The sequence below is a fragment of the Entamoeba dispar genome, genomic scaffold (genome assembly GCF_000209125.1).
Source record: "Entamoeba dispar SAW760 scf_1105229459845 genomic scaffold, whole genome shotgun sequence".
NCBI lineage: Eukaryota > Evosea > Mastigamoebida > Endamoebidae > Entamoeba > Entamoeba dispar.
In genome coordinates, this window is record NW_001853896.1 from 19,566 (window position 1) to 30,996 (window position 11,431).

Consider the following 11,431-nt stretch of genomic DNA (forward strand, 5'->3'; position numbering starts at 1 on the left):
TATTTTAAAGAGTTTTATAAATGAATTTCAAATCACATATTTTTAATTTACGATTAATACATTTAGTAAATAATAATTTCCAATAACTATTTTCAAAAACTTCTTTATTTGGAAGAAGTTCTACAATAAAAAACAGTTTTTTTAATTCTTCTAAATTTCCAGAATCTATTATTTTACTTATACGATAACTAAGATCATTTATTATTTCATTTTCTTTTATTTTAAATAACTCCCATTCAATAACAAATTGACTCAAAGCTATTTTAATAAACGGTATTGTATTTTCTAATTTAACTAATTGATAACAATCATTAAAAACATCTAACAAATACGTTAAATTTATTTCTATATTATTACTTGTTTTTTTTTTAATATAATTCATACACCATTTTATATTTTCTTGTTGAACAAAAAACAATTCATTAGTAGTTAATGGTGAATTATTTAATAGTCCAATACTTTTTTTTAATGAATTAAAATCATTATTTTGCCAAAAATCTTGAAGGTCTTGAACAATAAGAGAAAGTTGTTTAATTACTAACTTATATAAAATAAATACTGAAAAATAATCAAAGTATTGTTTTGGTATTAATTTAATAGTATTTATTGTTTCTGTATAAAATTGAAAAATTTGTATTGATATTGGAATTGATGCATCAACTGATTTTTGATATTCTTTAAAATAGCTTAATATATTTTCAACACTTTCTTTCATTATTTCATTACAAATATTACGTTCATTAGTTTTACTTAAAAACTCTACTAATAAACAAAACCTTTTAATATCATCATTTCTTTTTAAAATAATATCTTTCATCCAATTTTCTAATTGATTTTTTAAGTCACATTGAAGAGTAATAGTTTTAAAAAAGTCTTTCCATACTGATTCAATTGTTTCTTTAAAACTATAAATTGTTGTAATTTTTTTATGATCTTCTAACATAAAAAATATCCTTTGAACCTGATTTCTTATAGTTTCAAATGAACTATATAATTCTCCAATGTACATCATTTGATTTTGGTTATTACACATATTCCATTTATTGTTTAACCAACAACTAATTTGATCTCTTATTATCGTTATACAATACTCTCGAATCATCGGATCATCATTCAAAATATCACTTATCTCATTTAAAATCTTCATTTTTTGTTGATTGTTTAATTGGCGTTGCTTTAATAACAACTCAATTGAGTTAGTTAACATTTGACTTATAAGAGAACGAGAGTTCATATAAATAATATTAAAGATTTTAATTTTATAGTTTTTATTTTTAATTAATATGATACATGTTTAAAATAAGTACCATTAAATATTAATTATAAAAGTTCATTAATATTATTACTTATTCAATTTATTTATTATTGAAGTATTAAAAATAATTTTCTTTAATATAAATAAATTATATTAAAATGAAGAATTAACTCATTTATTGAAAGAATTAATTTTATAAATACTTTGGTTTTGTATAAAATTTTATATTTTATTTCTTTTTGAATAGAACACTCTCTATTCAAATTTGAATACTTCTTTATCATTTATTATTCTTTTCCATCGTTTTCTATTAGTATCTTCTTATAAACAAACTCTTAATTTGATAGCTATTATCTTTTTAACAAAAGAGATATGTAATTGCATATTTACTTTATTTAATTAATTATTAGTTAGTTTTATTTTTCATTGTACTATAATAAAATATTTGATTGATTCTGTACTATTTGTTTTCTTTTATACAAACTTCTCATATTAGGATAATTTGAGATAGTGATAAGTATTGTCCATTTAAAGTTATAACTCATTTGTATGGTAATGTCATTTAGATAATATTTTGCTTTGAATAAGAACAATGAAATAGTAAAAATTATTTTTTAAACTTTTATTATAAATTGAGTCTAATCAATAAAGACAATAATAAATAAATACGAACAAGACTTTTCATTAGGGGACTTCTTGGGGACTGCAAGTCATCAACAGAAAACAAGTTAATTTTTTCATTATAGTATTAAAAAATTGAATAAAGAAAAGTATTTGTTTCATATTGAAATTTCTTATCTTTTTCAATTGAAAAACATCTTTATATAACAAGATGAATGATAAGAAAAAGAGAGAATAAAAAAAAAAAGGTAGAATATTTTAGAAATAGAATAGACGAAAAAAGAAAAACCTATTAATCCAATCGTACATTCTATCAAATGAAGAAGCTTCATTTGATTTTTGTAACTAGTGAGTTCAAAGTTTAATAAAACAACTCTATGTCAACACAACGACCAGACAATACGATTATTACTTGTAGACCTGTTCCTTTATCTACTCGTCCTAATTTATTTATGCAGAATTCTTATGGATACTCACCCATTGGTGCTTTTTCTATGCCTGCTCCAAAACAAGTTTACTCTCCTTTATTAGTTGTTACTCCAATGGATACTCCAATGGTAGAAGAAGACTCAGAAGAAAATGCACGTTATGATAATCCTGCTTTTCTTGACCAAGATGTCTTTGTATTCGATGAACAAATGCAACAACAAAACCAACAAAAAATTCAAAGATCAACTACTGATAATATCAACTCTTCAACAAATCAACTTAAACAAACAAGTACAACACTGTCTTTTCTTGGAAATAATGATCAACAACAATTTTCACCAATACGACATTCAAAATTATCATCTGATCAAATAACTTGTGAACAACCAATTACTTTAAATGATTTTGGTATCACTTGCTCACTAAAAGATGAAATTCGTGATGATTCAGAAGAGTTAGAAGAAGAAAACTCTTCTCAAGACTTTGAAGAATCTGATGAGATTGGTGATGAAGAAAGTCAAGTAATTCAAGAAGTGTTAGAACGTGTAGAACAACTAAAGAAAATAGGAGACGAAAGAAATAAACTTCTTCATCATATGATTGAAAGTCAAAAGTAAAAAGAAGATTATAGAAGATGGTCTCTGAAGACCTCTATTTTTCTGTTTTTGTTTGTTGAATTGAAGTTTATAGTCATATTTATTTTTGATTATTGTTTTAATGAAGAAAATAAAAACTAAAAAAATGTTCTTTTAAATTCTTTAGAATTTAATATGTTAAGTTGCTTTTATAGAGCCATAAATAGCATGGCAATAAATAAAACAATGAAACAGGTTTTAGTTCCATCAGTTTCATCCATATCAGTTGAGAATGAATAAATTCCTTCTGTTCCTTTTTCTTCAGTAAATTTAATATCATTAAAGTAAATAGATGAATCTGTTTTATCTGTTTTGAAAATTCTAACAAGGCTGTCTTTAGTTGAATTAGCTGTTAATGAAGAAATATCAACATATACACGGTTAAGCTTATTAACAGACATTCCTGAAGTTACTGGAATTTGTTTCATTGAATCATCATTTCCAATAGAAACAGCAAGACCAAGGTTAACTCCTTCTTGTTCCCAAGAAACAATAAATGAAAGGTATTTGTAAGGAGATAAATCAGTTACTGAATTAGTTTTGAAGTTAACATATTTATTTTTTGATAACGTAACTGAAATAACAATTTGGTTGTGATACTCTGAAGTAGTAGAAATATATCCAGTAGATTCTTTGGCTTGATATCCATTTGAAAAAACACCATCCTTATAAATAATTCTTTCTTTATTAGCTGTACAGCCGATAATAATAAGAGCAATAATAGTTTCACTGATCATATGAATGGACTTGTTTCTTGATTAACAGGTTTAAATACTAATTCATAAAAAGAGTAAAAGAAAAGAGATAAGTTTGACTAAGTAGAATCTCCTTCATTTCACTTAATCAGACTTATCAAAATTAAATCTTTTAATTAAAATTATCAAAAAAAAATTTTATCAAAAATCAAAATTCTTAAAATTCAACAAAGTCTAATTCTCTACTTTTGGTTCTTAAATTTGACTTTTATTGGTTGTCCATCAAAAACTTTATTATTCATAGCTTGCATTGCTTTATATGCATCACTAGAGTCCATGTAAGTAACAAAACCAACTCCTTTACATAATTTTGTAGTTGGTTCATATAAACAATTACATTGTTCAATTGCACCAAACTTTGCAAAATTTTTATACAAGAAAAGTTCATTAGTGTTTTGAGGTAAATGAGCGATATATAATGTTGCTTTTTGTTTTTCTTGTGGATGATAAATTGTATCTGGCCAATATCCCATTGGACCAATATAGCCTTGTTGATATTGGGGCATTTGAATTCCAGGGTTATACATTGGTTTTTGTGTATTTGTTGATTGGTTTGGTTGTTGAGCACTACCCATTGGTTGTAAAAAAAATTGTTGATACATCATCATTGGGTCATTAAACATTTGTGAAGGAGGATATTTAGAAGGGATTGTTGTAGGTTCTACAGTTTTTCTTAACTCTTTCTTTTTATGAGTTTGTTGATTTGTAGCTACTTTAACTGTTAATTTAGTTTTAGTAAGTTCTTGAACTTCTTTATCATTTAAAGCTTCAATTGCTTTATTACCGTCTTCAGTTTTTTGATATTTAATAAAAGCAAATCCACGACATTCATTTGTTTGAGGTTTATAAACAATATCAACACCGATGATTGGTCCAAATGGATCGAAGTATTTATGTATTAATTCTTCAGTTATGTCAAAATGAAGATTAGCTACATAAATAATTAATCCAATTTGAGGTTCTTCATGTTCAGTAAATTCTTCAGTATGCTCAGAAATTTCTTGTTTAATTAATGGATTATGTAATAATGGACTTATTATTGGTTGTTGACATGGTTGGTTAAATATTTCAGCCTTTTCACTAACATTATTTTCTTTTAAAATTCCTTCTTCTTTTTTTTCTTCTTCTTCTTTAACTTCGTTAATATGATTTTCTTTTTTAGTTTCTTCTTCATGTTGATCAATTCGTGTATCAACTAATGATTGAGGTGGTTCTAATGGAATTTGTTTAGAAGTTTTTGTTTCATCTGATTCAAGAAAATTATTTAATTCTAAAAATTGTTGGTCTTCACTTGAGTCACACATAAATTAAAAAGAAGTTCTTCTTTCAAAATCATAAGAAATTAATATACTAAAACAAAACTAAACTAAAAATAGAAAGAAATTATTTGAAACTATTTTCAAAGTTTCAAAATATAAAATCTCTAAAAATTGAATAAACAAACTTATTTGATACAAAAAACTTTCTTTTCTCTCCTTTTTCTTTATTATATACTTTATTGTTAATATTCTTACTGCAAATTTAATATTTTTATTCATTTATTTCAATATTAAAAAAATAAGAAAAAAATTAAATGAAAGAATAAATATAATTGAAACTAAAAAAAAAGTAAACAAAAAAAAAGCAATGAACTGATAAGACAACTGTTTTGTTTTTGTTCTGATAATCTTCTTCTTTTAATTTTTTTAGTTTTTTTTCATTTTATTTTAATTTTTTTATAATTTTAAATAAAAAATAATAATATTAAATTATTTTATTATTATAAATAATTATTGTAATTTATTTTTTAAAATATTTGTAAAAATAAAAAAAATAATTGAAAAGTAGCAAAAGTCAAAGAATAAGGAAGAAATAATAAAAATGAACTAATAAAGAACTGAAAAAATTTATAATTTTAATGTTGCATTTATTTATATTATTTATAATGAGTGTAGGAAGTTTTGCAGAAGAAGAACAAGGGGTGACAGGATTTTTTGTATCACCTATTTATAAGATAGAAGAGAAAGTAGGAATACTTGAAAGTCGACTTTCTGAAATTGAAGATTTAGAGAGACACGTATTGGGAAAGTTAGATCAAAGTTCATTAGATTTTAAGAAAGCAATTAGAGCAGCAGATAAAGCTAAAATATCACAAGTTCAAATGTGGTTAAAAAATAAAGACTCTATGTTAATAGAAGAAAAAAAAAGAGTTCTTACTGCAATGAAAAGATTATAGCAGTACTTCCTGCAGAAGAACGATTAGCCATTTTAAGAAGACTAAAAATTGAATACCGATTTAATTCTGTTAAAGAAATGATTCAAGACGCTACCTCTACTAGTGGATTTACTGAACAACAACTTCAAGAATTCCATAAACAACAAATTAAAAGAGCAAAAATTGATAAAAAAACTGCTATTGCAAGACAAAAACTTGCTATGGCTGAAATAGAAAAAGTTGAAGCTCAAAAAAAAGCTAAAGAAGCTGAAAAACTTGCTAAAGAAAAAGCCAAACAAAAGAAAGCAATTAAATCAGTTAAAGCAGAATTAAAAAAAGCTAAAAAAGCTGAAAAGAAAACAAATGTAGAAATAAATAAAGCAGTTAAAGTTACACAAGAAAAAGCTAAAGCCGCTACTAAAAAAACTGAAACACTTAAACAACAAATTAAACAACTTGAAAAAAAACCACTTGATAATAAAGGAAAAGCCAAATTAGCTAAAGTCACTAAACAATTAAAAGAAGCTGAAAAAACTCAAAAGAAAGAAGCTAAAAAAGTTGAACGTTTGGTTAAGACTAAATATGAAAATAAAGTAGCTAATAAAAAAGCTTCTATTAATAAACTTGAAAAACAAATTAAAAAGACTACTGGTAATACTAAAAAACAATTACAACAAAAATTAATTAATGCTCAAAGCGATTTAAAAACTACTCAAATAAAAATGAATAAAAAAATTAAAGCAGTAAAAGAGAAAAATAACATTAAGGCTTAAATTAAACTAATTAATTTCTTTTTTTTGTTATTTAGTTATTATTTGTTATTCTTTTATTAATAAAATTTAAATACTTCTTATTTTTTTATTATATTATTTAAAAATATTAAAAATAATCAAAGATATTATTATAACTTATTTAAATTATTATTTTCTTGAATAATAAAATAATGGAAATATTCTAAAAGGAAAAGAAATAAGATTCTATGAAACTGAAAGAAATTTAAAATTGATAGGTAATAAATTAAAGTTATTAAATTAACATTAAATATTTTATTTTTATTAAAAACTTTAAATAGCAAAAAAAAAATGTTTTTCTTTTATTTAAATTCTAACAACAATTTCTTGATGTAGGCTCATTTATTCGAAGTGGTGCTTCTGTACATTTAGGGGATAAAGGGGCAAGATTTGATGCTATATCTTCAAAAAGGTCTGTAATCCCAATATCTTTTAGTGCTGATGTTTCAATAAATCGTGCAGACCATTTATAAGATTTCTGCATTCCTTCTTCTTTTGTAACTCCACGTTCACTATCAACTTTATTTCCAACAATATATACTAATGTTGAATTCCTATCTGGTACTTCATCAAACCAGTGATCAATATTATTAAATGTTTGTTTATCTAATAAATTAAAATTATATTTTATTACTTTAAATTACTTCAAACAAACCACTAATATCATATACAATAACTACAACAGATGCACCTCTAATATAATTTGGAATTAATGAACGGTAACGTTCTTGACCTGCTGTATCCCATATTTGTAATTCAATTTTTTTATTATCAACATCCATTATTTGAGTAACAAAATCTGTTCCAATAGTTGCCTTTGTTTGTAAACTCTTTTCTCTTTTTTTTTAGTAAAACATTATTTTCAACAAACATCATAACTCATATCAAAAATTTTCGACGTAAATCTACCAATAATACATGTCTTACCAACTGAACAATCTCCAATAAAAACAACCTTATGTCGACAGATGTCTTCCATTTGCAACTACCTGAAATTTTTTAATTTTTAAGTTTTTTTATTTTGTGTTTTTCTTTTTCATTCATTTCGTGTTTAGTTTGTTTTTCTCTCATTCTCAAACTAAAGAAAATTTATATTAGTATTATCTATTCTTATTCTATGAAAATAAAACAGAAAAATTGTTATTCATTACTTTTCTATTGAATTGACAGAACTTAAAGAATATCATTCATTTTAAAATAATGCATGCTGAATACACCAATCTGCAATATCTTCAACTTGAGGAATCTCATTGTGTGCAGTTTTAATTGAAAAATATTTAATACTAGAGACACATGATTGGGTTGTGATAAATGACTTTACTGAAAGGTCTACTGTTGGATGAAGTTGATCGCTTTTAGTTAAAACAAAACATACTGGAAGATCTTTATTATCTGAACGTTTAAATTCTGTAAAAGCATCATACGCTTCATTTAAGCGTTGTTCATTTGAAGAATCAATACAATAAATAATACAGTTACTTTCATTGAGATATCGTTTCCATACATTTCTAAATGAAGCCGTACCACCTATGTCCCATAACGATAATTCAAATCCACCATATTGAATAACTTTTGTATTTACTCCAATTGTTGTCATTTCATAAACCTCTTGTAATGGAATATGACCAATGATAGAACCAAAATATTCTTCGAAGTGTGTTTTTCCAGCACCGTCAATACCTACAATCATTATCTTAAGTGATGGATTGGGTTTTTTCTTACATAATGAAACGACTTCTTTGGCTAAAGAAAACATTGATTTTTGCTTTTGCTTTTTCTTTCTCTTTTTTTATTTTTCATATTCTGTTTTTTAAAAATACAAAAAATTTGTTTTTAATCAATGAACAACCCTATTCATTTTCAATTCATTCTTCTTATTCAGTATAAAATATGAAAGTGTTACGTCATAGATGTATATTAGAAATGAATTATTTAACAAACGTCGCCTTATTCATTGCTGACTTTAAACAAATTATTTTGTTTATGCAAGTATCAAAGAAATGTAAAAATTCAGTGCATACAATGAAAATTAATGGTTTTTACTCAAAGAGTCATATAAATGATATGATTAATATTTATCAACATCTTCAAACATTAGATGGAAGAAATAAATTAAAGAAAATTGAGTTGAGGAATTTTCAACAAATTCAATTATTTAAAAACCCAAATGAATGTATTCTTAACTACCAAGAAATATGGCGTAAAATAGAGTCAATTATTGTAAGAAAAAAAGCAAATTTATTATTTAAGAATATAACATCTTTTATTCAGTTAAGAAGAATTGAACTTTGGATAGATTCATTAACATATTCTATAGAAAAAATAAAAGGAATGAGAACAATTAGAACTCTTATCATTCATTGTACTGAACCAAAGAAAATGATAAAACTTCTTCCTTGTATTAAAACCTTTGAATTTGACAGGATTAATGTAATTATCATCATCCATTCATTTACAAAAATGTTATTAGATAAATTAAAAGAAATTAAACAAATCAAAGTTATTTCTTATTTAATCGACCCATTAACAATTGATTTTATACTTAAACCATTAAGTTCAATTATAGTATCTCCAGATTGTTTTAACAATAAAGAAACAAGTTATAAAGTACTAAACCAAATTAATCAAAACTACAATTCATCTCTTATAATTTCTTCAAAATATTTTACTACAGTTAAATTTTCAAATGTTAAATGTATTGATCTTTCACAATCAACATCTATTTTAGAATTAAATATTAGTGTTTTATTTAATGAATATAATCTTTTTATTCCTATTCAGCTACTTAGATTAACAATAAACTCAATTAATCCAAATATAATTTTTTCCATAAACAATATTACAGAATTACATTTGCAGAATGTTGAGAGAAAAAATGAATTAAGTTGTGAAAGACTTGTACAACTAGAACTTATTTCATGTAAAAATATTAAATTCAAGAAAGTTCCTTTATCATTACAAAGTATAAGTTTAAATTCCTGTTCGTATTGTATCATTCCAATTTCTTCTTCTTTAAAACATTTTAGAAGGGAGTTTTGTGAAGAAAATCAATATTTAATTACAGAAAATAATGAAGTGTTTGGTTCTATGTTTAAAGGTGATAATTCTGTAATTAGTTATGAGAAAGATAGTTCGTTGTATATTAAAAGTTGTTATGAAATTAACTGTTCTGAGGCACAGGTTAAAGAGATTATTATCTTTGGGTCAATTGATAAATTTATAAATACTAGAAAATGTTCAATTAGGTTTAGTGGTTGTGGAAGTCATATTAATAAAATGAAATTATCTACATCATCAAAAGTTATTTGTGAATCAGGAACAACAATTCAACATCTTATTGCTGATTCTATTGACCATTTAATTGTAAATGGTGAGATAAAAAAGATATCATGTTCTTCAATAAGAATGATAGAAATAACAGAATTAAAACAGTTAGTTCCAGTAGAATGTAAATTTTTATTGTTGAAGAGGATTAATAAAACAAAAATTAATTTGTTAAAATGTCATATAAAACATTTGATATTGTGTAATGTATTTTCTCAATCACTTTATCTTCCAAACACACTAATGAAAATTGTATCAAGAAATTCAAAAATTGAAAAATTTGTAAATTTAGAAAACTGTCTTCTTTCAATAAATAGAGTTATTAATATGCTTATTCATATGAATTGCCAATTAACTTCTTTCCCTGCTAAAATATCTAAACTAAAATTAAAAAACATAAAAACAGAGTTTATTGATTTATCGATGGTACATTGCACAGATGTTAAAATTATTTATTCTTCTTGTTTAAGAAAAATACTAGTTTCTGAGGTTACACTAAATGTTTATTTTTATAAGTGTAATGACAACATCATTGTTCAAGCACTTCAACCACATCAATTAAATATACTCTATTTTAATTAAAACCTTTTAAGGTTTTGCTAAAAGTAATATAACGCCCAGTATTAAGAAAATTAAAAATTACAATAAAAGTATTTACTAAAGGCCTTATGTATGTTTAAACAATAAATATTGTAACTGTCTCAATTTATATTAAGTATGAAAGATTTGTATTAGTTAGAATAAAAAATAAATAAAATAGTTTTTGGTTTATCTTTTTTTGTACAAAAGAAATAAAAGATTTCTGAATTATTTTTTATTTGTTTCTTGATATTCTCCTTTTTCTCATTTACTTCTTATTTTCACTTTAATATAATTCTTTGTTATTTTTTTATATTTCTTATTGGTGTTATTTTTATTATTATTTTTTTTTTATTTACATTTTTCTTTTTATGCACTTTTTCATTGTATTTCTTAACCACTCTTATTATACATCTTATTACTACTTCACCATCCTCTTGTTATCAACAAATATTTACATCTTGGTTTGTTTTCTTTATAAGAACAAAGATATTATAAATATACTGTTATATTGAAAAGGAGATGCATTAAACTGTTCAATATAATTAAAATGAAACCTATTAATTACAGACAACATAACATTTTATAAAGAAACAAGTTTATTAATAAATAAACAATTTAAGATTTATATAATAAAATAATATTTAAATCTAGACACCGACTTTATTAATACATAATTAATTATTTTTTTTTACTTCAAATAATATTTAAATCATCATATTCTTATAAATTATTTTTTATATTATAATTTCAATAACTAAAAAATATTAAAATATAATAAAATTGAATTTTAACAAGAAATAAGAACTTAATAAATATAATATCAGTATTACTAAAACCAACTAGCG

At 23.6% G+C, this 11,431-nt stretch overlaps 8 protein-coding genes across 8 annotated transcripts in view, besides 19 other annotated features; 3 read left to right on the top strand and 5 right to left on the bottom strand.

The window, feature by feature from the left end:
- EDI_141050 (uncharacterized protein) overlaps positions 1–1,234 on the bottom strand; it is a gene marked incomplete at both ends in the record, with an annotated part of 2,100 nt that extends 866 nt beyond the window's left edge. Inside the window, one exon of the mRNA XM_001736425.1 lies at positions 88–1,234. Coding sequence (XP_001736477.1) covers positions 88–1,234 — 1,147 coding nt within the window. The remainder of the gene's footprint in view (positions 1–87) is intronic.
- Positions 334–379: a sequence feature (AT_rich).
- Positions 1,233–1,490: a sequence feature (AT_rich).
- A 147-nt stretch (positions 1,491–1,637) lies between these two features.
- Positions 1,638–1,702: a sequence feature (AT_rich).
- A 154-nt stretch (positions 1,703–1,856) lies between these two features.
- Positions 1,857–1,889: a sequence feature (AT_rich).
- A 364-nt stretch (positions 1,890–2,253) lies between these two features.
- Positions 2,254–3,042, top strand: EDI_141160 (uncharacterized protein; the record flags this gene model as incomplete). The annotated part of the gene is made up of 2 exons (XM_001736426.1): positions 2,254–2,918; positions 2,940–3,042. 2 exons carry the CDS (start codon positions 2,254–2,256, stop codon positions 3,040–3,042), a joined length of 768 nt encoding a protein of 255 aa, XP_001736478.1.
- Positions 3,043–3,089: 47 nt separating this feature from the next.
- EDI_141170 (uncharacterized protein) lies at positions 3,090–3,677 on the bottom strand (the record flags this gene model as incomplete). Its single annotated transcript, XM_001736427.1, has 1 exon — positions 3,090–3,677. One exon carries the CDS (start codon positions 3,675–3,677, stop codon positions 3,090–3,092), a length of 588 nt encoding a protein of 195 aa, XP_001736479.1.
- A 117-nt stretch (positions 3,678–3,794) lies between these two features.
- Positions 3,795–3,860: a sequence feature (AT_rich).
- Positions 3,861–3,877: 17 nt separating this feature from the next.
- On the bottom strand, positions 3,878–4,999 carry EDI_141180 (RNA-binding protein, putative; the record flags this gene model as incomplete). The annotated part of the gene is made up of 1 exon (XM_001736428.1): positions 3,878–4,999. The coding sequence occupies one exon, from the start codon at positions 4,997–4,999 to the stop codon at positions 3,878–3,880; it is 1,122 nt and encodes a 373-aa protein (XP_001736480.1).
- Positions 4,801–4,827: a microsatellite.
- Positions 5,000–5,246: 247 nt separating the features above from the next.
- Positions 5,247–5,318: a microsatellite.
- A 23-nt stretch (positions 5,319–5,341) lies between these two features.
- Positions 5,342–5,420: a microsatellite.
- Positions 5,365–5,414: a microsatellite.
- Positions 5,421–5,513: a sequence feature (AT_rich).
- Positions 5,514–5,574: 61 nt separating this feature from the next.
- Positions 5,575–5,621: a sequence feature (AT_rich).
- Positions 5,593–6,662, top strand: EDI_141190 (axoneme-associated protein mst101, putative; the record flags this gene model as incomplete). Its single annotated transcript, XM_001736429.1, has 2 exons — positions 5,593–5,829; positions 5,904–6,662. 2 exons carry the CDS (start codon positions 5,593–5,595, stop codon positions 6,660–6,662), a joined length of 996 nt encoding a protein of 331 aa, XP_001736481.1.
- A 9-nt stretch (positions 6,663–6,671) lies between these two features.
- Positions 6,672–6,762: a microsatellite.
- Positions 6,763–6,834: a sequence feature (AT_rich).
- Positions 6,835–6,899: 65 nt separating this feature from the next.
- Positions 6,900–6,993: a sequence feature (AT_rich).
- Positions 6,994–7,659, bottom strand: EDI_141200 (rab6, putative; the record flags this gene model as incomplete). The annotated part of the gene is made up of 3 exons (XM_001736430.1): positions 6,994–7,286; positions 7,336–7,495; positions 7,552–7,659. 3 exons carry the CDS (start codon positions 7,657–7,659, stop codon positions 6,994–6,996), a joined length of 561 nt encoding a protein of 186 aa, XP_001736482.1.
- Positions 7,264–7,323: a sequence feature (AT_rich).
- Positions 7,660–7,672: 13 nt separating the features above from the next.
- Positions 7,673–7,703: a sequence feature (AT_rich).
- A 169-nt stretch (positions 7,704–7,872) lies between these two features.
- On the bottom strand, positions 7,873–8,436 carry EDI_141210 (uncharacterized protein; the record flags this gene model as incomplete). The annotated part of the gene is made up of 1 exon (XM_001736431.1): positions 7,873–8,436. One exon carries the CDS (start codon positions 8,434–8,436, stop codon positions 7,873–7,875), a length of 564 nt encoding a protein of 187 aa, XP_001736483.1.
- Positions 8,437–8,439: 3 nt separating this feature from the next.
- Positions 8,440–8,492: a microsatellite.
- Positions 8,493–8,603: 111 nt separating this feature from the next.
- Positions 8,604–10,586, top strand: EDI_141220 (uncharacterized protein; the record flags this gene model as incomplete). The annotated part of the gene is made up of 1 exon (XM_001736432.1): positions 8,604–10,586. One exon carries the CDS (start codon positions 8,604–8,606, stop codon positions 10,584–10,586), a length of 1,983 nt encoding a protein of 660 aa, XP_001736484.1.
- A 304-nt stretch (positions 10,587–10,890) lies between these two features.
- Positions 10,891–10,956: a microsatellite.
- A 225-nt stretch (positions 10,957–11,181) lies between these two features.
- Positions 11,182–11,407: a sequence feature (AT_rich).
- Positions 11,408–11,431: the final 24 nt, after the last annotated feature.